The 27839-nt window shown below is 38.6% G+C and overlaps 1 protein-coding gene across 1 annotated transcript in view; it reads left to right on the forward strand.

Annotated features, from left to right (window-relative positions):
- The window catches only part of LOC122811022 (liver carboxylesterase 1-like), a 683437-nt gene that overhangs the window by 625966 nt on the left and 29632 nt on the right, over window positions 1–27839 (forward strand). The window contains exon 9 of the mRNA XM_044082537.1: window positions 1498–1644. Within this exon, the coding sequence (XP_043938472.1) occupies window positions 1498–1640 (143 nt within the window). The 3' untranslated portion in view covers window positions 1641–1644. The remainder of the gene's footprint in view (window positions 1–1497; window positions 1645–27839) is intronic.

Consider the following 27839-nt stretch of genomic DNA (forward strand, 5'->3'; position numbering starts at 1 on the left):
CCATTTACTTCCACAGCCTGTTAACCTGAGTAACACTGTCATTTATTACAAACCTTCCTTATGTAAAATAACTAGTAAGCTGAGTAACACCGTCATCTGTTGACCACAAACCTTCCTTACATAAGATAACTATTAATAACTATTAACCTGAGTAACACTGTCATCTGACTACAAATCTTCCTTATGTAAGACAACTAGTAAGTTGAGTAACCCCATCATCTGTCAACCGCAAACCTTCCTTATGTAAGATAACTAGTAACTTGAGTAACACTGCCATCTGTTGACCACAAACCTTCCTTATGTAAGATAGCTAGTAATCTGAGTAACCCCCATCATTTATCGACCACAAACCTTCCTTATGTTAGATAACTAGTAACCTGAGTAACACCATCATCTGACTACAAACCTTCCTTATGTAAGACAATTATAAGTTGAGTAACACCATCATCTGTCAACCCCAAACCTTCCTTATGTAAGATAACTAGTAATCTGAGTAACACCATTCTCTGTCAACCACAAACCTTCCTTATGTAAGATAACTAGTAGCTTCAGTAACACCATCATTTATCGACCACAAACCTTCCTTGTGTAAGGTAACTAGTAACTTCAGTAACACTGTCATCTGTCGACCACAAACTTTCCTTATGTAAGATAACTAGTAAGCTGAGTAACCCCATCATTTATCGACCACAAACCTTCCTTATGTAAGATAACTAGTAACCTCAGTAACACTGTCATCTGTCGACCACAAACCTTCCTTATGTAAGATAACTAGTAAGTAGTAACACTGTAATCTGTCGACCACAAACCTTCCTTATGTATAAGTAGTAACCTGAGCAACACCATTATCTGTCGAACACAAACCTTCCTTATGTAAGATAACTAGTAACCTGAGAACACAGTCATCTGTCGACCACAAACCTTCCTTATGTAAGATAACTAGTAAGCTTAGTAACACCATCATCTATTGACCACAAACCTTCCTTATGTGAGATAACTAGTAACATGAGTAACACCGTCATCTGTCGATTACAAGCCTTCCATATGTAAGATAACTAGTAACCTGAGTAACACCATCTGTCGATTACAAACCTTCCTTATGTAAGATAACTAGTAAGCTTAGTAACACCATCATCTATTGACCACAAACCTTCCTTATGTAAGATAACGAGTAAGCTGAGTAACACCGTTACCTGTCTCATGATCTTATTCGGCTTAGTTGGTCAGTATTACATTACTGCTCCCACCATCTCACACCTGCCTTAAGAATTCAACATCCTATTTTTTTTTAATTGTGCATGTTCCCCAATCCATTGATTTAGCCTCGTTATCTAATTCCCAGTTTGGTAAATCTCTGTGCCATTACTTTTGACTTATCACCGCCCTCTTTCCCCCAAACTGAAACTCACTGTTATTGTCATTGCTGTACAGACTGTCATCTTGCATTTATTGTATTGAACTAACTTAGTCATTTAATAAATTGTATAATTTTTTTAGGTTTAATGCCAGATGAATGGAAGACGTACCCAAACAAGACTGCACTGCTGTCGAGTTCATTCTCCACTGTAGATAAATATTACCCAGGAAGATGTGCAATTTGGAAAAAAAATAGTTTTGACTCATACGCCTGGATTAACTGAAGTGGTAAGTCAATAACTGTCGATTCTTGTTGCATGGGATCACTAATAGCTGCAAGGCCAAAGGTAAAATGAACTTATCTGTCTGAAGTTCACAGTGTATGCCCTGCCTGATGACACTTGAGTTTTATAAACATGTATAAACAAAAAAGGTATGCATATGCATACTTATACACACACACACACACACACACACACACACACACACACACGTGTCCTACATGTAGTCATTCCATTCGTTGGTCATAGTAAGAATGTCTACAGTACACATATTCGGTAGTGCACACTGAGTGAAATGTGTTGAACTGAAGTATTATTTGGTTAACTAACAAGTACTGGCAGCGCCAGGCTGCTTTTTCTGTCTGCGAACAATACGGGCACAGTAGGTAGCTGCTGGGCATGAAGGACTTGTAACAAAAAAAAAAACCAAAAAACACTGTACCAATAAAGTATGGAGTACATGATACTTGGTCACAACTCACTCCTAATCCACTGCTGAAATGAAAAAACATTTGTTTATGAAAAAACAAGGAATGACATAACCTTAGAATTCCTGTCAATGTTCACAGCACAGAAAAAAACTGTTAATTTGTCCCGCTCAAAGGTTATGGTTTGAACAAGTGTTTGTCTGCTCTAGTGTAACAAGTTAGGGGTGTAACTACGGTACAGCAGGGGTGGGAAAATGTCATGCACAAAGGCACTTATGTCTCAGTAGGAAAAGAAAAAATATTATTAAAGCAAATTCAAGAACAAAAGTTGGTTTCTGTGCTGCGTTGTAAGGAAAATACTCCTAAATACACCATGTTTTTCTACATTCAAGATAAAACACACATCTACTCCACTGTAGGCACTGGGGATAGCAAAATAGTTTAACCGTCTGCGTAAAATTCATTGAAATAGAAGAAAGAGTTGTCCGTAAACTCCTGGATTACAGTGATAGTTTTTGACACTTCAGGAAGAAAGTAGGAGAGCTTCTGTCAGCACTTGGATTAAAAACTGGAAACCTTAAAACATGCAGATGAGCTAGCTTATTTTGTTGAGCATTAATAGCTACTGTTAAGAGGTAAGAGTTGCTCGAGGGACACAAATTACATAATTCAAGCAAAAAAGTGAAAATGGAAACAGGTTCCAGAAGATGTACAAGATGCTGGGACTGACATCGCTGCCATTTTATTTATATGGAAGTTAAGAAAAAAATATAGTAATAAGTAATACATTGGCAAGCTTCAAATTCCCACCAAACCCAGTTAACTCCACTGAATACGCAGAAATGTACACCACCACACTATACCAGCATGTAAAACACTGCACAGACACAACTGTACCCAGCAAGAGCAAGTGCAGGGCAAACCCCAGAAACAAACCCACTGGTGGAACCATAATATCAACAAGCTATATAATAATAGGAAAATTAATTCTGACCAAAGGAAGAGTAATCCACATAATATAAGATCCCTTGTTACTGAAATAAACAACTGAGGAACAGAGCCCTTGTCACTGAAATAAACAACCAACCGAGGAGCTTAATAAAATCCACCAAAGCTAAGTAAGTTTGAGGCTAAAGTAGCTACCCAAGCCAAAGACAATCACAAGGAATTTTTATTTATGTTTTTAATATCAAAAGCACAACACAGCAATGCACTGAGCTGATTTTGAATGTTGTTAATTACAAAGAGGCTGAAGATATAGTGAAGCTACAGACCCTCAACATATACTTGAAACTAGCTTGCATCCGGCTATCACGCAAGACCAAGTCATAAAAGTGCTATCAAAAGCTACAAATATTGCATTGAAGGGTCCTGACAATATCCCTGGATGCATTTTAAATTGCATTAAGCACAATTTAGCCACACCCCTAACAACACTGTTCAATCTCGGCCTCCATACAGGTTTTGTACCAAGCCAATGGAGAACAGCTACAGTTATTCCCCTGCATAATGAAGGACCTTACACAGACGCAGGTAGTTACAGACCCATAAGTCTAACCAGCCTCATATGCAAAACCATGGAAAGACTCACTATGGAATTAATCAGTCAGGACAAAGGGAACCTCCAAACGTTGGAGCTGTCACAGTCTAGATTCATCAATGGCAGGTCATGCTTACTCAGTCGGGTGGATTTTTTTGTAAAGGTCAGAGAAGCAATGGATGAAGGCAAAATGGTACACACTGCATAACTTGACCAGGCCAAAGCTTTTGACACATTTTCTCACTCAGGCATAGTAGAAAAGCTAAATAAACTGGGAGTAAACCCCTGTGCCACCCACTGAATTGCCAACTGGCTCATAGGACTTGGATAATCAAAATAGGAGAGGCTACCACTACAAAGACCAGTCACCAGTGGAGTCCCCCTGGGTTCTGTGCTGAGATCTCTCCTATTTGGCATCTACTTTTCTGAAGTAAAAGCCAATACCAAAGGGCTCTGGTTAAATAAGTCTGCAGATGACTGCAGGCTAAGAGTAGTCACTGAATCCCCATATGACTTTGCCATCCTGCAGAAAGGTTTGTCTCATATAAATAACTGCTGGCAAAATCATGGAATGAAACTAAATGCCAAAAAGTGCATTACTATATCCTTTGGGATGTCATCCACCACAAGGAACTCCTACACTGACAATACATCCCTAAGAGTTGACCCACTTGTTCTGGATTTAGGAACTTATGTGGATAGTGGCCTAACTTTTGCCCAACATGTGTCTGCTGTTGTAAGAAAGTCCTTGTATACTGCACAGCTTATAAGCAATGGGATTGTATCTAGACCTAGGGATGTCATTGCCCGCCTTTACTCAGCCCTCATTAGGCCAGTCATTGAATATAATGCCCCCTTTAGCATGTATCTGTTCAGACACATCCAACAACTGGAACTCCCAAACAGACACCTTACTAAACGGATGCAAGACCTAAACAACATGTCCTACACAGACTGACCCAAAGCCCTGTAACTATACTCATTACCCTACAGACAGCTAAGAGGTGACATGTGTCTGGCATACAAGGCATCTTCCAACCCATTACTGATGGATTTACTGCACATCAGCAAGTCAAATGACATCAGAAATACTTCTGTCTATGGATCTAAACCTCCTCTGCAACATCAACACAATTGTTTGCAAGAACAGGTATATCTTGCAGAGGATACCACTGCAGTGGGAAAGACTCCTTATTCACATAAAACAAAGTTCATCCTTGTCCATTTTTAAGCATAACTTAGATCTACATGTGGGAAACATAAAAGTTACCCCAGGACTGCCACCTGTACTACTGATGGATAGAGCCAGCTCCTAAATGCTTTATCCCATGTATACATCCCCTCAAATTATCTATGTTATGATCCCAGTTACTATCATTAGGGTTAATATATAATTATCGACCACAGTATGGGTAAGGCCAGTGTATAAACAAGTGGTATGGGTTATTTTGAGCACAAAAAGGGACATTGGCTGGACTTAAAATGGTCCATAAGGGAAGCTAGCCTTGTACTTAACTATGAACCTATGAATCGTATAAAGGGAGCTTCAAGTGGATTCTAGGAGTAAAACCACCAATATCACTTTACAGCAGCAGTTTCACTAAGATGTAATAACTGGAACCCCTTAATGATTCTGATGCATTAAAGCAGTAAGAATTCAAAGATATAATGAAATAACTAAGATACAGTGGCAACCATAATTTATGTATGCATGAATGTAATTATTTATTTATTCTTTTGTTGACCAAGTTAGCCCAACCAAGTTAATGACCTCTATTCATGGGAGACCTAGGTCAGGATACCAGGGAATTTCCCCTACTCCTTTTGATAAGTGTGTAGGATCTTTTACATCCACCTGAGCTACCACTATCTCAGGCAGATGGGGCTTTGGTTTAACATTGCATTCAAAGGACAGTACACCCATGAGTGCATCACCCACTTTTTGCTGGCCTGCTGTGTCAGTATTGCAAAAATTATTCCCACCTATCTGGGGTAGAACCCACAACCTTCTGCACCAAAGATGACTGTGTTATTTGTTGAGCTACTGAGACTTCAAATAAACATTTGTTTTTCCAGCTCCCTTCAAGGAAAATAGCACAGATAAAGACAAAAACTGTACCAAGCAAATGCAGCAACATGAACCACGTAGTTCTCTCTTTCTGGTTTGTTGAAATAATACATATAAAAATAATTTCAATCTGAATGTTTTATTGTACCACATGCCTCTCAGCTTATATGGTCAAGAATTCTGGACCATCCCAAAAATAACTGGGGGGATAAAATCAGGAACAATTTTTAAACATTGCTCTATTTCAGTTAAAACATAAACAGAACGTGTATTAATATGCCTTTTGTGAACAACAAGATGAAGTGTAAAACTAATGACTGGCATTACTGACTGACTATAATCATGGGTGATTCACCAAAAAATCCAAAATATTGGGAAGTATAGGACAAACATTTGAATCAAGATTATGGATATCCTGAAAAATATGGCCAATGGAAAGGTATGGGTAGCCTTGAAAGGGAATGTCTGGTTATAATAATCCATTCCAGGATTTGAATACTTTTTTTGGATGTGCAGGATATTAAATTATGGATTTCTGATTTTTCTGAATGTTGTTATAACTGCCTGTTAACAAGTCACAGCAGAAGACTTTGTCGTTTTAATGACTAAGTAAAAGTATGTATCCTTGAATTCCTCAGTTGAGGCTTCTTCAGTTTCAGACAGTTTAGTATGGTTTGACATTGTCAAAACATCCACAGCACCATCAATAAGCAAAAGAGTTGAATAAATTGCAGCCATATTCATCTTTATATCTTTAAAATATGGAACATTAAACTACTTCTTAGAATGTGGAACAAATGAGCAAAATGTGGAACATTTACTAACAACTAGCAAGGGAGCTCACAGCATGGGTAAAAATGTTGCTTTAGACTTGTTTTTGACGCATATCCAGTTCTTCAACCATGAGAAACTCTTAGGTGAAACAACTCAAGTTAGGCAAGTCCAAGGTCACAGATGGTCATGCCAAGCAACCCCCTCCCCTCTGTCTCACACACACACACACACACACACACACACACACACACACACACACACCATCATCTCCAGTCACCATCAAACAATCAAGCAATGTAGGTAAGAGCAGACTTGCAACCTCATGAATACCATACCATGAGTAACACCAACATACAAAGGAACTATAGAAATTAGAGCCATAGTCAACCTTCCATCTTCAAAATGTGGAACTCTGCACTATCTTGTACAATGTGGAACAGGTAGGTAAAATGTGACACAATGCTAACAGCTAGGAAGGAGGCTCACACCATGGTTAAACCCAGAACTTTATACTTATAAAAAAGTTCTTTGACACCCTCAGTATCTCTTTGCTTGCCAGAACAGTCACTTGTCTACATGTAAAATTTCCTTTTTACACCATTTGTATAAAATATAAAAAGTTATACAGAAATTATAATGTATTGTTTTACTACACACTCAGCTCTTCAAACATTGTAGAGTTGAGAGTAAGATGAAAAAGTCCAGGACCTCCCACACACACAAAAAAAAAAAAAATAATAAGCAGATTATTTTCAAATGTTCGCTCGGCAACTTTAGTTAGAAATACCATTGACAAACAACTTTAGCCTTTCTCTCCATCACTGTTATTTTATTTCATTCTGCCTACTACATTAATAGTTTGATCTTTGTCCCATACTCATGCACACGTGCAAGCACACACACACACACACACACACACACACACACACACACACACACACACACACACAACCCAGTTGCAGCAACTTGTTGACTGTCCACCTTGGGTATGTGCTTGAGATCAAGTGAATAAATACATTTCAGGACCCTTATTTATGAATTTATCTCAGCTCGCTGATGTCAGAACCATACAGTGCAATTCCCCTTTGCCCTCTCTTGTTCTTAGCTCAGGAATCAGAAACAAAGGACAAAATTAGGAGCAGTTTTTAAATATTTTTCTTATATCCTTAGAAAGTTGGTTAAATAATAAGCTTTGCATAGTCTTTTTTTGGAAGTACACAAAGTCTGAAACTGACGTGCCTGACATTATTTAAACAAAGTTCCATGCCCCGCATTATTTAATGATTGTAATCCACAACAATTTGCTAGAAAAACCCACAATTTGTACAAGGAATAGATCAAAATAATTCTCATTTCCTTTGCTGAAGAATTCGGGACAAAAGACAAGACTAATTGGGTGAGGGTCAAAAGGGGCACATTTTCAGTTCTATATTTAATCCATTTCTTCATAGGTTCATAGGTGTGTACTAGGCTAATGGCCCTGGAGCCTTTACAAGCTTAGCCCGTAGAAGTGCCCTGGCATTGTGCCACCCGACATCAGTTCCCAGTGCCTCTATCAAGTAGAGCCATTGGAGTGATCCTGGGGTGAACTTTCTATTACCCATCCACTCATCAAGATTTCTCTTGAAGAGCAAGGTGCTCTGCTTGGCATATATGGGAAGTCTATTCCAGAGCATGGGCAGTCTCTGGGTTATGAACCTGTCCCTCCAGCATGTTCTGTTGATTGTGGTAATGAGGTTGAGGTCTCTGGAGCATGTGGTGCGGAGGAATTTGGATTTCTTTAGATGTAGCATTTCTAACAGAACTGGGTCAGGCATGGCTTTGTAAATCAAGCAGAGATCACCTCTTAGTAGATGATATAAGACAGAGAATAGCTAGATAAACCCACTGGGAAAGTATAACTTTTAAGGGTTGACCCAGGAGTATTGTCTGAATGACTGCTCACAGTCACATTGGAGGCAAATGGAAATGGGAGGATTCAAACCCTTTACGGGAATCAGTTCATTAACAGCTCTCAACAGGTGTTGCATGGGCATGCAGTTTGCAAACAATGAGAACTATGATGCTCTAAAGACTGACTTACCAAAAAAAGAAGTTAAGGGAGGTCTGACAGTTGGTATGGAAGATTGACTCCAAGCTCATAATGACCTGTCTCAAGGGTACAGGGTTTGATTCTTTCTACCTCTAACTGTGTGACTCTGAGCAAGTCACTTAACCAGAAACCCCTAAAGGGGGGAGGCTATTTTATACACACACACACATGTGGCTAAGTGTACTAAAAGGCATCTCCTCTGACTACTGCTTAAAAATGTAGTAAAACACCTCGTTACTGCTGCTTACAAAATGTAGTAAAAGACATTTCAGAGTACTTCTCCTGACTTCTGCTTAAAAATTCAGGAAAAAAACATGGAGTCTTTTCAAAATACCTGCTGTCTCTGTCTGTCATGATGTAAGAAGACTTGCAGAAAGAGTAAACTGTGCTTGCTTGTCTGGGTGGAAAGTATTAACCAAGCTTGTGTGCGCTCAGCTCGGCAAGAGGCTTTTAGTAATACAGGCAGTGAGGCATTCAAGGGGGCACATATCTTCACAGCAGGGCACATGCCCCTGTGTGCCACATCTAGTACTGCCTATGCTAATAAGACAGTGGTTTGTAACTTCTGAATACGTACAGTGTTTTGACGACGCATGGTACTGTTTGTGTGGAGATGAAACACATGTACTATTGGCATTCCTGCAGCAATGTTCAGAAAGTGCATATAAAGATAGTGTGGTAGTGCTACACAGAATCATTAAAGCTGCTTTTGTTTCCACTAATAATGTAGCGCCAGAAGTTATAGGATGTGTCTGCAGCACAGGAAAGTTCCAGAAGTAGTGTAATATCTTGGTGGTGGTCATCTACAATTTGAAATGCAAGGCAAATAGTAAGAAATATTGGACTAGTTACTGAAATTTTGTGACCTTTGTAGTGGGAAAGCAGGAAGTCCATTATATGGCATACTAATGACCCACTCACCAGTCTGAACAAGGAGAAAATAATGATCAGTTGCCCACTAGAGGCCAGGATCTGCCAAGTTATGCATGCACTCTAGTCATTGCATCACAGGTACCACTATTCAGTCATAGTCCGTGTAGGTGTATATGAGCCGATCTTTATAAAAAGAGGCATTATGGAGCTTTCAAACTATATGTAACGGGCTGGTATATGCCTAGCACTGAGCAGCATTTTACCCTCACCAAGGTTAATGCCACAATATGAGCAGAAGATGATTGACTTTACTAATTGGTCTAGTGTTTGGTGCCGTTCTAGGGGGTACAATATTTCTCAGTGTAGGAGGAAATGGTTAACAAACCAAGGATGGTCTGCACCTCGCTGTTCTAGGGTTTCAGATATTGGCTAAAAAATTTTCCTCCGCAGAGTTTTTTTTTTAGGCAATGCCAAATCAACAAACCTTCCAACATAGCAAAATCTACCCAAGGAAATCTAAAGGTATTAACGCTCAGTGCCAGAAATCTAAACAAGAAGCTCCACTCCCTCCAATCTCTTCATACCATGGAGAATGCGGACATCTGTGCAGTTACCAAGACATGGTTTAAAGCCACAGAGAGTACCCTGACAGTGCAAAGCTTCAGTCCATTCTACACATTTAATCTAGTAACTACACAGGCAGGGATTAAAGCTGGAGGTGTCTCAGTCTACATCAATAACAAGCATACTTCTATGATGGTTAAACAGGATGACACACTCTGAAGTTCCTTCACATCCGGATTACCACAGGTAAAATGTAAACTGTATCCTAGCAACCTATAGGTCACCGTCTATGTCCATGAATCCAATACCTCACAGTTAGACCTATTGTAGACACTCACCATTCAACCAGATAGCCTACACATGGGGAGTTTAACTAGCCTTATCAACCCGGGAATCCTACATACCCCCATATTTGCAGGCACAGAGGTTCCTACACTTTGTAAACACAAACATCATGGACCAGTTAGTGCATACACCTACTAAAGGTACACACATATTGGACCTGGTACCCTGGTAGTCAGATGTAAGTGAGAACATTGCATACCCCCCCCCCCATGTTGTGTACTTTCCTGGTAAAGTCTGACTACAAAGTATTCTTCTTTGAAATAAGAATCAATTTTATAACTCCAGCAAACTCTGTAACTGTTTTATTAAGTGATAAACTGTCAAAATGTCAGGCCCCTTCAAACCCAAACAATACAGCAGCCCATGCGGAATTACTCACAGAAGGTCTGTACCATGTCAAGACCCTCCAACCCCAGATAACACAGCAGCCCATGCATAATTATTCACAGAAGCTCTGTACCATGTCAGGCCCCTCCAACCCCAGATAACACAGCAGCCCATGCATAATTATTCACAGAAGCTCTGTATAACCATGTCAATGAATGCACAGAGGCTGCTGCGCCTACCAGAGGTAAGTCCAAATCTTATTCAGAAAACAAACCACCCTGGTAGAATCCAAAATTCAACAGGTTGTACAACAGAGAAAAAAGTCATAGTTAAAATTAGGAAGTGTAATACAAAAAAAGATAAAACTCTCTCATTAAACCAAATAAACAATTAAGAGGACCAGTTAAGCTAACAAAGCAAATTTTGTGGTGAAGATGGCATCCCAGGGCAAGGACAAACATAAGGCTACCTGTAGCTATGTCTAAAACCTCAAGGGCAGCACAAAATAATGTACTGAACTGTTGGTAAATGGAGCCATGTTCACAGAACCAGGAAATGTAGCAAACCTTCTGTCTGACAAATTCATCTCCAGCTTTGCTGCACTGTGACCCCCAGCTGCACACCCAAGACATACCATGTGACACAACCCCTCCAACTAGCAGCAGAAAGCATGTCTTAGATGTGCTCTTTAAGGCCAAGAATATAGTTTTGATGGGCCCCAATAATATCCCTGGATACCTCATAAATAGCATCAAACATTTACTGTCCTGGCCACTGGAGTCCGTATTCAAACACAACCTCCACACAGGCTTTTTTTTCCCAACCACTTTTACTGAATTATCATTTGTGACATAGGCAAATTTACATTCATATAAAAGTAATCACATTATAATTAACATAACACATGGTTTACTTCACATATATTGATATATGTCATATAACCTAAGCAACATTGCATAAATTATTCAATTCCTGCCTTTTTTTTTAAACAAGAAACATCTTTATTAAACCATCACTTACAACATAGGCAATCATACATTTATACAAATGAAAACAAACCACACCGACACAATCCTAGTTGCAAGCATTTTACATCACAATCCATACTGCCATACTCCCAGTTGCAAACATTATACATCACTTATAATCTAGCCAATCTTTTCCACTCAAACATTACATAGCTCATTTAAGTCCTGCCTCCTTTTAAACCTAATTTCTCCCTTGTATGTATTGCTCCCACAATTCCCATTTTTCCTATGCAGTTTGCTCTTCCCTTTCTAAAAATCTCAGTTCCAGTTGTTTTATCTCTGTTACTATATTCGCTACTACTAGTATAGCTGGTTTACATTTTGATTTCCATTTTCTAGTAATTGCTTTTTTAGGTGTTACCATTATTAGACATAGCAAGACCTTACTATGCCTAGGCAGGTCTGATTCTGTATCATAGTTCAAAGAAATCATCTCCCTCATCAGACCAATCTGGCCACCCAAAATCTCTGACAGTGCATCCCACAGGGTATCCTTAAAGTCCACTAATTCACTGGATTCCCAGAAAATATGTTCCCAATTACCTCTTTCTTCCCAGTCACACCTCCAACATTTACTGTCGGCCTGTGGAAAAATTCTCTGGAGCCTACTTGGGATATACAAATATCTATGTAAACATTTCCAGGCAGTAATCCTAAATCTTCTAGATTTTGTTGCATATTTGGGAGACATACATATATCCTCCCATTGTTTCTTTGTGAATTGTTTATCCAGTCTCTCTTCCCAGTCCTTTCTAACCTCCTCTGATCGATTCTTATACTTATCATACAATATTTTATATGCTCTACTAATTATTCCTTTTTTAATAGCAGCTTCTGCTCTAGACTCTGTTAAAAACTCTACCATAGCTAGTCTTTCATTTAGGACCCCCCCCCCCATTTTTTTCTCTTTGCCTATACTCTGATACCAATCCCTGATAGGGAGGGCAATCTCTAACTTGCAGTTCAAATAAATTCTCGGCGTCTTCCCATTCTTTTACCATTCCCTTTCTAGTTATTTGCTCCCAATACCTTGGTTCCTTTGCCATGTCTGCATCCCTAATTGCAGTCATCCTTATCGGCAGACTCTCCTTTCTCCGTTCCCATGTTGGTTTGGTTCTTAGAATACTTTCTGCTACTTTATAGATATAATATTCTGCATGCTTATTGTTATTCTCCTTAATTAAAGGCTTGCATCCAAAATCCCAGTCTCTCCTTGTTTCTTGAGCTTCCACCGTGTTTCATCATCATCCCTTTCCACTTTTTATCACGGTTTTCTGATTGCACTATGTATAGGAGTCTTAGCTGTGTAGCTCTGAAATACCCCTTCAAATTAGATAATCCCAATCTGCTCTGTTCTACTGGAAGAATAAGCTTATCCCACTTGACTCTTGCAGTCTTCCCCTCCCAGATAAAGTCTTTCAACTCTTTATTAAATGCTGCCCACAACTTCTCCTCTGGTTGATAAAAGTATGCCTGGCCTGTATATAAGACTAAAGGTACTAAAACATTTTAACTGCTTGTATCTTACTATCCATACCCATATAACAAAGCTTCCATTTTCTCAGTTTTTGTGTTATCTTTTGCCTCTTCCCACATATCCTTAGCTGCCACACTAAAATCATTTTTAATCCATACTCCTAAATATTTCATTTTATCATGCCCCCCCATAAATATGGGTATTCCTGAACCAGTCCATGTGTGGCTACATACTTCACTGCTATTGACATTGTTTCAGCTTCATTCATTTTGTATCCCAAAAGATCTGAAACTGTCTCAAAATGTTCCACAACACTGTAATGTCTTTTTCTGGTTTTGTCAGGTACAAAATATCATCTGCAAATAAAGCCAGCTTTTCTTGAGTACTATACCAATTATATCCTTGAATTTCTGAGTCCCTTATTTTCTTTGCCAATAGTTCTAGATGAAATACAAATAATAAAGGGAAAGAGGACACCCCTGTCTGGATCCTGTGCTCAAGCAGAAATTATCAGAGAGGACCCCACACACTTTAATTTTCATCTCCAATCCCTCATATATTCTCCTAATCAACCTTATATTTTTTTTCTGTAAATGCAAATACTTCCATTGCCCTGCTCATAAAGTCCCAGCTTACTCTGTCAAATGCTTTTTCTGCATCAAGATGACCCACCAACAACAATGATATTTTCTTACAGTCTGTTTCCCTCTGGATCATCAATCTTCTGTTAATGTTGTAAGATGTTTGCTCCCCTCCAAAAAAAAAACACATTCATCCATATCTATCAGTTTTGGCATTACTTTTGCCATTCTTTTAGCCATTGTAGACACTAACACATTATAATCATGGTTTAGTATTGAAATGGGCCTGAATGAAGCTGGATCAGATGGATCTTTACCCTCTTTAGGTATTAGGTATTATTATTTATTCCAGGATGCTGGTACTTCTCCTCTTAAGATACTGTTAAACAAAACCTTCCAGTTCTTTCAGTTTTTTCTCTCCTAATTTCCACTGGAATACCATCTGTTCCTGGGGACTTTCCTGTAGATTGGTTATACATCAAAATTTTTATCGCATCTCCACCTATCCTAACTGCTAGTAACTGAGCCTCATCTACCTCTGTTCTTTGCATTTTTAATTCTTGCATAAACCTTTCCATTTGTAACTTTTCTTGATTTCCATATTTCTCTGCTTGATACAGACTTTCATAGAATTTCCAAAATATTTCTAATACCTCTACAAGATCTCTTGTCACCTTCTTTGTTAAAGGTTTCCTAAGTTTGGCCCCTTCTACTTTCTCTTGCTTCAGTCGTTGTGCTAAAAGTTTTTGTGCTCTAGTGTTATTATCAAAAAACAGTTGCTTAACAGCAATCTTTCTATGCTCATGCATATTATTGAGGTAATCCATAAATTCTGCCTAGCATTCTGCAATTGATCCTCTTGCTGTGTGAGATTCACTCTATTCTGCAATACTTTAAAATTTGTGAGTCCCTCTAAATAATTCTTGTTACTACTTAACTATAGTTCCCTTTCTTTTATTTCCACCCTATTTTTAAACTCCACCTCAATTTTATCCTACTCCTTAGCTATGTTTTCCAGAAGAAATTTCTATCCTCTCTAACAGCTCCTGAATAATCTCCACTACCCATTCTTTAAATTCCTCTTGTTTCAACAGATAGGTAGGGAAGAGCCAGTGTCTCATTTTTACTTCATTACTCTCTGTTTTTATTTTAACTATTATTGGCACATGATCTGAAATAGTTATCGGGTGGGTATCAAAACCTTCAATTAAATTCACATGTTATTGTGAAATGTAAATTCTGTCTAGCCTAGCCCAGTTTTTATATCTTGGGGAATAATATGTAAATTCACTCTGAACTCCTGTTACTGTCTTCACATCTTCCATGCCAAATATTTTCATAATATTAGTCTTAAATGTCTTAAAAGATCTACCCTCCTTTGTTATATTTTCCATTCTGGCCCCCCAGACACATCTTTAATGCTGTAAGTCAAATTCCAGTCTCCACCAATAAGTAATATTCCTTGCTGAAAACTGATTATTTTTCCCAGAATATTCTTAAGCTCCATTATAGCAGTTTTAGGTGGAATATAAATACATGGCAGTGTAATCCTCCTCCCTTACCAATAGCCCCTTAGCAGTACAAATCTGCCATTATTATCCTTTTTATCATCTTCTATCACTATTGGAGCACCTTTTGCAATTAATATAAGTACTCCTCTTTTCCTTTGTTCCAGGTATTCCGCTGAATTAGCATCCTGAAAACCTTTCTTTATCAAATTAGCATGTTCAATTCTAAGTGTGTCTCCTGTAACATAACTATTTTCACTCTACATTTTTAATATAGGTCACTGCTCTTTCTTGTTTGTATTTATCTGTGAGGCCATTTACATTTAAAGACAATAAAGAAAGCATCACTGTATTAAAAAGTTGTTATTCCCACCTTTTATGTATAACACCTTTTTTGTTAAATGTCTAGTTCCAGCTTTTGTGTTACATGTATACACTGTTTGGCAGCTTGAACTTTTATACAGTTGTTCTTGTCATATACATTTGAGCCTATGTGACATCTTATACTACTTTTTGTTTTATTGAGCGCACTCAAACAAAAAAGAAACACACTCCCAAGACTCCCTAAAACCTATTCACTTAATACTAACACACGAAACTAAAGAATAAGAAAAGTGTCATAGCCAACAGGAGCAAGCAGTTGATTCAAGCCAAAAGTGCAAAATCTGAATACTTTAATAAAACTTTAAAAATAAAAAACAGAGTTAAGCACTTTTGTTCGTTCCTGAATTTCATCAGAACTAATCTCAGATCAATCAGTTGCTGTTTAAGTAGGACATTCACACAGTTAATGCAAGTCATTAAGTTAATTCAAAGAAGTAATTGCTAAGTGTTGCTCGTTAGCTATCCAGTTTGCAGTAAAAAGTTGAAATATAAAGTGCAGTCTAAGGGAAAAATAAGGTAAATAATTTACCTTTTAACATATAAAACTATATAAATAACAGGAAAATCAATCCATTTCACAGTAAAATAATCAAATATTGGTGAACCAAATAGTATGAGAATATTTAAAAAACAAAACCAAATTCTAGTGTTCACAAACATGTAATTTGGACAATCTAGGAATCAAAAAAATAATAACTTGGTAGCCAAGTTAAAAACCAATGAAACAATAAATAATAATTAATTGTAGATATTGACCCTGCATTATAAATTTTGCTGCTTTTAACTTCAGGACAGGTTATATGGAAAATTCATTAAGACCAGGCTGAGTTGTAGCATCTAGTCTCAACTGCCAGAGGACCTCCATATACTCCAACCTGTTCTCCCAAGCCCCCCCCCCATAGCATCTTTGGGGATAATGTCAAGGATACCAAACAAACATTTTTTAAAGCCTACACAGGACGAGGAGTGCTTAAGGCATTATTCAAACTACCCTTCCTTATATCATAAAGGTGTTCATAAATTCTCCTGGCCAGTTTCCTCTCTGTTTTACCTACATAAAATCCTTACATAGATCACAAACTGCAATGTACACCAGTCCCTGGGAGTTGCAGTCTCTCACTTCCAAAGTAACAGTGGTTTGAATGAAATTCCATAAGTTAACTGAGTCACTCCCTAGAATATATGGGCAATAATTGCACCTTCCACGTCTCCTTGCACCAAACCTCTGTGTTAATTGATGCTTTTCCATCACTTCCTTAAGATTGCTGTGTACTTTGTAAACAAATGTGGGTTTATCACCTAGGTGTTTTTGTACCTCATTGTCCAGTTTGAGAATGGCCCAATTATGATGAATAATTTCCTTAACCATATTACTAAGCCCATCATATTTAATAGTCATCTCAAGGGAAAAGTTGCTTTGGTGTGAGTTCAAGTCCTTTCCTATGTTCGCCAACATATGGGGGTTCCCCAAAATACATTGGTAGTGTGAAACCCTTTTGTCGGTCACTTCAGTTTTAAGTTTGGTGATCAGGTCTATGGGATAACTTCTGTTGGTAAACATGTTGGACATCAGTTTAAATTAATTTTTGAGAAGCTCTTTATCAGATGTCATATGAGCTGCCCTAATAAACTGCCCTTTGACTAAATTCCTTTTGACATGCATGGGGTGATTGCTCCTAAAATGCAGATATCAATTTGAAAAATGTCCTTCCTGTAAATACTGGACACCAAAGGGGAGGGCTTATCCTTTGTTGAGAGGGAGGAAAGACAACACCCACAGTGAATGGGATCCCCCATTAGTCCAACATATAAGCCAGGAAAGGGCACAGCCACCCACACACGAGGTGGTCCCTTTAGGGAGACAACAGATCCCCCCTTACGAGTTGAGGAGATCAGAGAGAATTCTGAACCAGAAAATAAGGGGTTACCTACCCAGTCAAAGGGAGAGGTTCAGCCAACAACAAACAACCCAGTACCAACCCAGATATGCTCCCAACAGGTAGATAAGAATGACTTTGAAACCATCAAGGTGGGAATAGGACTCAACATTCTGAGATACAAGGGATTCCATATTTTCAATTATTCTGATTTGGAAATTACTGCACTGCATTTCAACTTATTTGAGAAAGGATTTGAGTTTTTTACCCTCTGGGGGTAGTATAGCTGATAGTATTGGAACTTAAATTGTTTATACGTAAAATTAACTTGTCATACTTGAACAAGGACAAATTGACTTCTGTTTTTAAGTACATGCAAAAGAAAGAGTACTTTCAAATCTAGTTTACACAGTGTGTTACAGCTATTTCAAAATGCTTGTGAAAGGGAAATGTATTCCCTACATCAAAATAGAAACAGGATTTTCCATAACTTGATATTAGAAGAACATGACCTTCTGAACAAACTTACTAAGGACAAATTCATAGGTTCATAGGTTCATAGGTTGGTACTAGGCTATCGGCCCTAGGGCTTATGCAAGCCTAGCCATAACAATTCCCTGGATATTTCTTCCCACAATATTTACTTGTCTGGACCCCTGTCTAGCAGGGTGACTGACATGATCCCCGTGGTGAATTTCCTATCTCCCATCCAATCATTAAGGTTCCTTTTGAAGAGAGTCAATGAGGCGCTCTGCTTGACATGTATGGGCAGTCTATTCCAGAGTATGTAGAGTCTCTGGGTCAGGAACCTATCCCTCCGGCATGTTTTGTTCATTGTGATGACAAGGTTTAGATCCCTAGAGCATGCGGCTCTGAGGGATTGGGATTTCTTTAAGTGGAGCATGTCCAACAGCTCAGGGTTTGACATGGCTTAGTATGTTAAGCAGAGATCACCTCTGAGTTGACGATATGCGACAGAGTATAGCTGGAGTGTTTTTAGACGGTCAGCATATGGCATCTGCTTTAGGACTGTGATTTTTTTAGTGAGGTATTTCTGTGGCCTTTCCAACTGTTGCAGATGTCTTGTGAGGAACATACCAAATGGGGCATTATACTCTGTAATGGGTCTAATGAGGGATGAATACAGTGGGGCAATGACCTCCTTTTTTCTGGAGGAAAAGCCCTTAGTGATGAGGTGTGCCACATAGAAGGATTTCCTGACTGTTGTGGTGATGTGGTTATCGAAAGTGAGACCACTGTCCACCTGTGTTCCTAAGTCTCTCATCACACTTTCGATGTTTAGTGTCCTGCCACCTATGTGGTAATTCATGGGTACATGTTTTTTTCCAAAGGGGATAACTATACATTTCTTGGCACTAAGCTTGAGCCCATGGCTCTGGCACCAGGCATCTGTTTCTGTAATGCCCTTTTGTAGAATATCCACATCATTTGGGGATTCAATAATGGCTCCCAGTTTGCAGTCATCTGTGAACTTTGTTAGCCAGAGTCCCTTAGTGTTGGCCTGTATTTCAGAGAAGTAGATGCCAAACAAGAGTGGTCCCAGAACTGAACCCTGAGGTACTCCACTTGTCACATGTCTGGAGCTGGATTTGGAGTCAGCTACTTTTACAGTCTGGGTTCTGTCAGTAAGCCAGTTGGCAACCCATTGAGTGACGTAGGGATTTATGCCCAGCTTAGTAAGTTTATCTATGATTCCAGAGTGGGGGATGGTGTCAAAGGCCTTGGCATGGTCCATATAGTCTGTGTGGACTGCCTTACCCTCGTCCACAGCTCTGGAGACTGATTTGAAGAAGTCAGTCAGATTCAGGAGATAAGATCGGCCCTTCACAAACCCAAACTGGGTGGGGTCCAGTGTTTGAAGGTTGCCAATGTCTTTGTTTATAAGTTCTATGGTAATGCATTCCATGCCCTTGCAGATCAGGCTTGTCAGACTGATGGGACGGTAGTTCCCGGGATCCAAGGCAGATCCTCCCTTGTTGAGCGGGATAACTGTAGCTGTGCACCACTCAGTGGCCATGAAGCCTGAGGTGAGGCTATGATTAAACATGACACTTAGGTGAGGTGCCAATTCATTTTGTAGTTCATGTAGTACACAGCCTGGGATGTCATCTGGTCCCATGGATGCTGTATTCTTTGCTTTGGAGAGCATGGTTTCTACCTGTGTGGCTGTGATTACCAGAAATTGGCAATCTTTTGGTATTGAGATGGGCCCTTTAGGGAGTAAGAGTGTGGTGAAGTTGGCACTAAATCGATCTGCCAGGATACTGGCAATATCCTTGGGATCAGTATATTTAATGCCATTCTGTTGTAGCTCAGAGCAGATCTGAGCATTGCCATTTAGATTCTTGACATAACTATAGAATGCCTTGTGGTTGTCTTTGAAATCTTTGGCAATTTTGTCAGAATAATGAAACCTGATAAAGGTGGGGTGTGGTAATTACTACACATATTGATTATGTAGGAAAAATTTTTAGCATGTTACAGGATGAAAGCCGTTATAGGGATACATCAAGAAATTAAATCAACATCTCCTACAGAAATATTGATCTATTTCTTGAAGAGTCCCTACTTCAGGGTACCATCACCACAGAGATTTACAATTTCTTATACATTAAAGAGCCCATTATACCCTCTCTTTTTGGTATTCCCAAAACACATAAAAATTTGGAAAATCCCCCCCGTTGTCTTATAGTCACAGCCCAGGGTACCAAAATCCACCCTTTGGCAGTATACTTGGATAGGAACCTGCAGAGACTTCTCATCAAATACCAACATATCCTAAGAGACTCATGGGACTTTCTAAGGAAATTGAACCCTAGTCTCTTGAGGGAGCAAACACTGTTTTTAACTATAGATGTTATAGACCTGTTCTCTTGTATCCCGCATGATATTGGGCTTGAGTATTTTGAAGAGGCTATTACATCAGACCACTTCTTTGAACATTCTGAAATAAGATTTTTAATAAATATAATGGACCTTGTGCTTAGCAACAATTAAATCTTTTTCGAAGGTGAATATTATAAACAAGAGTGTGGTGTAGCTACGGGGCAGCTTGTGCCCCCATTTTTGCTAATTTGGTGATGCTGAACTGAAAGAAAAAATGTTGATACATTCCAGTTTCAAAGACTGCTGGTCTTTCTGTTCCAGATATTTAGACAATACATTTTTTGTGTGGAAAAGGAAAAGAGAAGATATCGGACCCTTTATTGCCTGCTCTCCAACACCACCGATTTCCTAAAATTTACTCACAGTGTTGAACACCGGAAATCATGCTACATAGATGTTAACTTGGAAATAATGGCAGAGATTTGGTGTCCAGTATTTACAGGAAGGACACTTTTTCAAATTCATATCTACACTTTAGGAGAAATCACCCCATGCATGTCAAAAGGAATTTAGTCAAAGGGCAGTTTATTAGGGCAGCTCGTATGACATCTGATGACAAACTTCTCAAACATGAATTTGAACTGATGTCCAACATGTTTACTGACAGAGGTTATCCCATAGAACTGTTCACCAAACTTAAAACTGAAGTGACCAACAAAAAGGTTTCACACTACCAATGTAGTTTGGGGAACCTTCACATGTTGGCGAACATAGGAAAGGGCTTGAACTCACACCAAGACAGTTTTTCCCTTGAGATGTCTATTAAATATGATGGGATTAGTAATATGGTTAAGGAAATTATTCAGCATAACTGGGCCTTTCTCAAACTGGACAATGAGTTACATCAACACCTAGGTGATAAACCCACATTTATTTACAAAGTATACAGAAATCTTAAGGAAGTGATGGAAAAGTGTCAATTAACACAGAGGTTAGGTACAAGGAGATGTGGAAGGTGTAATTATTTCCCATATATTCTAGGGAGTGACTCAGTTACCTTACGGAATTTCAGTCAAACCACTGTTACTCTGAAAGGGGGAAACTGCAACTCCCAGGGACTGGTGTACATTGCAGTTTGTGATCTATGTAAGTATTTGTACGTAGGTAAAACAGAGGAAACTGGCCAGGAGAATCTATGAACACCTTTATGATATAAGGAAGGATAGTTTGAATAATGCCTTATATAAACACTCCTTGTCCTGTATAGGCTTTAAAAAATGTTTATTTGGTATCCTTGACATTATCCCCAAAGACGATAGGGGGGGAGCTTGGGAGAACAGGTTGGAGCATAGGGAGCTCCTTTGGCAGTTGAGACTAGATGCTACAGCTCAGCCTGGTCTCAATGAATTTGTTTCCATACAACCTGTCCTGAAGCTAAGAGCACCAAAATTATAATGCAGGGTCAATATCTACAATTAATTATTATTTATTGTTTCATTGGTTTTTAACTTGGCTAACAAGTTATTATTTTTTTGGTTCCTAGATTGTCCAAATTACATGTTTGTGAACACCACAATTTGGTTTTGTTTTTTAAATATCTTCATACTATTTGGTTCACCAATATTTGATTGTTTTACTGTGAACTGGATTGATTTTCCTGTTATTTATATAGTTTTATATGTTAGGAGATAAATTATTTACCTTATTTTACCTTAGACTGCATTTTATATTTCAACTTTTTGCTGCAAACTGGATAGCTAACGAGCAACAATTAGCAATTACTTCTTTGAATTAACTTAATGACTTGCATTAACTGTGTGAGTGACCTTTTTAAAGAGCAACTGATTGATTTGAGATTAGTTCTGATGAAGTTCAGGAATGAACGAAAGGGCTTAACTCTTTTTTTTTTTTTTATGTTTTATTAAAATATTCAAATTTTGTACTTTTGGCTTGAATCGATTGCTTGCTCCTGTTGATTATAACACTTTTCTGATTCTTTGCTTTGTTTTTTATGTTAGATGGTGGTGCACTTTATCTGGTTAACACACAAAACTATATATACTTTCAAATATTGAAGTTTTACCCTCTTAATAGGAACAAAAGTCCCAAACTGACAGCCACACTCATAGACTTGAGTTAACCTAAAAGAAATGTCATCCATGCTAAGACACATGGTGCAGCCTGTGCTTCTACTAAATGTTGCTTGGTTTTGGCTTATCTTTATAGCTCCCCCAGCTGGGAAAAGTCCTGAATGTTTTCAGAGAACATTAACTACATTGGGAAAGCCCCAGAATAATTTCAGAGAACATTATCTACTTTGAGGAAAACACTGAATACTTTCAGAGAACATTATCTCCTAGCCAATTTCTCTTTTCTTTATTTTTCCTCAGCCAGTCACTCTCCACCAAACTGTAGCCAGTTTCTGTTTATCAGATTGTCACCATGGAAACATGAGAACCAGGCAACCAGTTTCAATTTATCAGATTGTTTCCATGGAAACATGAAGACCAGCTGCAGAATTGTTACTGAGCATACAGTAGAGAGTCAACTATCTGAACTAATTGGGACCTAGGGTAGTTTGGATAATCAAACTGTTAGGATAAACATATAACTGAACTGGATAAAAAAACTTCTAAAAATGGTTTTGATGAACATTAAACAGGAAAAATAAAACAAATTTACTGCAAGTACAAAAATAGTATTGTAGTACAAGCTCAAAAAACATGCACAAGCGAATACATATAATGTTTACGTATTCAGAATTTATGATTTTTCCTACCTGAAAACCTTGGAAGCCTGTGTTCAGATAACTGACATTTCAGATTATCGACGTTTAGATAATCGACACTCTACTGTACATGTATGTGCTAGAAAAAAAACTCATAATATTCAATGCTCTTTTTCATTTACTTGCTCTCTCTTAAAACTTGTTACCAAATCAATCTAAGGTCTTTAATCCAGTCAGTCAGTCCCCCATGCAAGAATCAGAAAAAGCAAATTAATCATTCTTTATCATGCTTTTCAACTAGGCTTATTTTTACATTGCAGTGCCTAAATTTCTTAAAACTAAACAAGATGAAAGAGAGAAAAGAAACAAAGAACAGCAGCACCTGTTTACAATCCCCATTACACTTAAAAATGACTGGAAAAAACGTTACCTTATAGCATCCAAAGAATGCCACATGCCACAAAACTAGTGCTATTTAAGAAAAAAACACTTTACTTACAGTTAACTTTCTCCCTCCCCTTCCCCTCCCCAAAGCACTTTTCTGAACATTAATGACATGAAGTAGGGCATATACTTTAGAGTCCTTCACAAGTCCAACAAATTCTGAAAAAGTACAATATTTAATTCAATATTTCCATAGTTTCTTGTTTTGTCACATTTCACAAATACAATTATTACACTGTAATCCCATATTAGATTACTGGTTTTATTACTGTTCATCTCCAAAATCCTGTCTGTGCTTCATTTCCAGCATAGACTACTCTCGATTCTTCTAGTCGGCTCTTGTGCTCCCTTCCTTCTCTCCAACATTTTCCACTGAAAAGTTTGAAAAGATTTCATGGGTACAGTCCCCCTGTTGTCTTTATTACCAGAAGAACAAGAAGTAGAGTCTCCTTCTGTTCACAACTTACTTTGTGTTGGACAAACTTTTGTATTTCCTCCTTCCCATTTACTTCATCAAAAAATGATTTTGTCCTTCCAGGGAAGAATACTTTGAAGACAGCTAGGTGCAGCAGTTTGAATCTCACACCTGCATCTCGACATTCCCTGAATAGTGGAATGAATGTGCTACTCTTCTGTCTGGTGTACAATGAGTAATCATTCTCCACAAACACTTTGCTGTCAACCACTTTTAGTCCTTTGTCCTTTCTCCCACAGTTTTGTTAGAATCAACTCCTTCTGCTGGTAGGATTGCATCTTTACTATTAAAGGTCTAGGTTGCTTTCTTATAGCCAGGCTTGGAGCATGCACACAATGTGCCCTTTCAACTAACAACTGCTGTGGAATACCAGTCCAGTTGCTTATTTGTGCTTTCATAAAATTAATGCAGTCTGTTCCTTGAAGCTTCTCTGGTATAGCTGAGTCCTCTAATTCTATTATTTTTTTAAACATCTCTTCCTGAGTAGTCTCACATTCAGCCAACCTTTTTTTCATTTGATCTTCTGATTTCTGCAGCTTTATCATCTCATCTCTTTAAAGCTTCTTCCATTTTTCCACCCTTTTGTTGTTTGTGTCGATGTACTCCATCAGTTTTTTTGTTTATTTTAACCAGGTCCGTATGCTGTTGTCTTATATCTTCCTGTAGGTTATTAGAAGTCATGCCTGAAGGTTGCATTGCTTTTTTGCTGAACAGCTGCAGAATGTTCCCCAGTCAGTGTTTCTTCCTTACTTTTCGTATCTCATTTTTTTCCAGGTCTTCTGTATTTCTTTATTCTTGTCATCCAGGCACTGCACTTACTAGCTAGTTACTGAAATTTAGCCATAAACACAAGTCTCCTGGCCTTCTCAGCTGAGTTTTTGTTTTCACTCTGGGAGAGCTAGAAATAAGCTGTTACTCAAGGTGCAGCCATCGTGGAAGTCCTCCACACAGGTGTATTGCCATGTAAATAGAAGGCAGGAGTGGTTATCCCTCTGCACGAGGGTGGACCATCAGTGGATCCTGGAAACTACAGACCCATTAGTCTGACTAGTTTAATATGCAAAGTCCTGAAAATAATTTTCATGGGAATAATTAATAATGACATAGGAAAATTGCAGACACTGGAACCAACCCAGTTTGGTTTCATCAAAGGCAGGTCATGCCTACTGAACCTGGTGGATGTCTTTGAGAAAGTCACCAATGCAATAGATGAGGGCATAACAGTGCATACTGCCTACCTTTACCTGTCTAAGGCATTTGGTACACCACTCGTGTTATAAACAAATTCACAGAATTAGGCATAAATCCCTCTGTAACTCACTGGATAGCCAGCTGGCTCACCAACAGGGCCAAAAAAATTAGGAGTGGAGAAACCACCTATATAAGGAGGCTGATCACCAGTGAAGTCTCATCAGGGCTCTGTACTGGTTCTGCTACTCTTTGAAATCTATTTTTCAGAAGTCAAGGCCAATGACAAGGGCCTCTGGCTTACCAAGCTTGCAGATGGTTCCACTGTAGGAGCAATCATAGAAGCCCCCCAAGAATACTAACATCTTACCGGAAGGGCTAACCCAAACAAATGAATGGTGCTAAAGCCATGTATTAAAACTCAGTGCCAAGAAATGCATAATAGTACCTTTTGGGATGTCAGTTACCCTAGGAAAATACCTCATTGATAAAACACCCCTTAAAAGTAAACACAGCAGTAAAGGATTTGAGGACTCATGTATACAGGAACCTGGCTTTCAACCAACATGAGTCTATGGTAGTAAGAAAATCATTCTGTGCCACTCAGCTTATAAGTAAGGGCATGGCATCTAGATCCAGGGAAGTCATTGTGACACTGTACTCAGCCCTCATCAGACCCACTACTGAGTATAACATCCCCTTTGGTATGTATCTAACAATTCACATGCAGCAACTGGAATGTCCACAGAGATTCCTCACAAAATTCCAAAGACATGCATCTGGAGCATTTCTCCCCGGGCCTCCGCTGAAAACAGGCTCTGTGGAACCTAGTTGGACTTTCCCGGTCAACAAATGTTAAATAAATAAAAAATAAAAAAATAAAAAAATGTATACAGGGTGCAAACACAATGTCCTAAGCAGTTTGCTTCAAAGCCCTCTCTCTCTACACTGTTTCCTACATAGAGTAATTTATGCCTTTCATACAAGGTGTCCTTGGATCGTGCTCTGATGGACCTTTTGTATATTCACAACACTCTGGCTAGGCTTATAAATGCCCTAGGGCAGATAGCCTAGTATGAACCTATGGACCTGTAACCTCGAAAAAGGGCATAGCAAAATTAATTTAAAATGGGTGGCGAAAGCCATACACACTCTGGCTAGGCTTATAAATGCCCTAGGGCAGATAGCCTAGTATGAACCTATGAACCTATGAAAAATGAGCAGCACCAGAACTACTAGATCTAAAGATTTAAACTTTGCTTGTGACTTAAATAGGACATGTAAGGAGGCAGGTAGGTATCTTATTGAATTTCCATACTGTGGAATATACTTCCCATTCATCTGATGCACAGCCCTTCCCTAACGATATTGAAAGTTTGACCTGGAGCAGTGGATGGGAAATCAGAAATTTACCTGTGGTCTGACACCCACTTCTATGATGGAGAGAGGCAACAGTTAAAACATGCCGTAACTAACATACACCCCTTAAAATAACCTCTAAGGCACAATAGCTTGTGGGATATGTTTGGGTTACATCTTGACTTCTAAAGTCCGCAGTGATCATTAACCTAGTATACACCTGTAAACCTATAATGGCTGTAATGATGTGGAGTTAGTGACATCAACTGCTTATTTAAACTTTCCTGATCCAACAGAAGTAGGACACTCCGGTGTGATGCTTCATATTAAAGATTGAGACAAATGCCCCTTAATTTTCACAGCAGTACATTTACCATAGAGAAAGAGCACTGATGCACACTGTTGCTGTCTAGTCCATGGTGCTAGGGCTTGAAGAATTCCATGCCATTCACTGGACTCCAAACTGTGGGCAGTTTGTATGTAAAAAGTCTGTTGATGCCGCAATGAATCTGACTGTTGTGCTATTTAGTTCTACACAAAACCTGGAAGATATGAGTTATTAATGGACAGGGTGTTTATTCTTAGAGAAAAATGTACAATATTCATGTTTTTTAACATCAGCTGTTTGTCCAGAGTGCCCCAGCTGTGTATGTTTTAATGTTTTAAAAAGTTTGTCAGGGCATTTGATTCACTCTGGAACTTATAGTTCAAATTGTTTGATGATGCAGAGGTGAGACCCTGCCCTGAATGTATGTTGTGAAAGTACAAACCTGCTGCAATAAAGAGCATTGCAAAGAACATGGCTGGTTCCGTGGAGAAAGGCTGATTGGTTCATTACACTCAGAATATGAATAGACCTTAAGGAGCTTGGTTATCTGCATTCTATGGCTGCTCTGTTTCCTTCCAGATGAAAGTTTATGTATTCAGTTATTTGCTTGCTTGTTTGTTTGACTGAGGTAGAACACTAAGTTTATCACTTAATTCATCTTTTTCTTAGAGGACTATTATTTTCCACCAGCACGATGTTATAAAATTGTGCTTTCTGTCTGATGGAGCACCACATCCCAAATATTTTAAAGATATAAAACAAGCCTCACCCCAAACACGCATCTCATTCTACTGTAAGCATACACTATCCTCCAACTTTTCCAATGCAGTTTCTGAGAGTTGCATCTTAAATGTATCTGCTTTGATGTGTACCCAAAGTTTAATGGATGGTTGGCACTGTGATGGGTTTCTAGTACTATGACAGGAATAGACCCCATTCCTAGTCAAAGTAAGTTCATGAAATTAGA

The sequence above is a fragment of the Protopterus annectens genome, chromosome 9.part0 (genome assembly GCF_019279795.1).
Source record: "Protopterus annectens isolate FY-2018-M chromosome 9.part0, PAN1.0, whole genome shotgun sequence".
Lineage (NCBI taxonomy): Eukaryota > Metazoa > Chordata > Ceratodontiformes > Protopteridae > Protopterus > Protopterus annectens.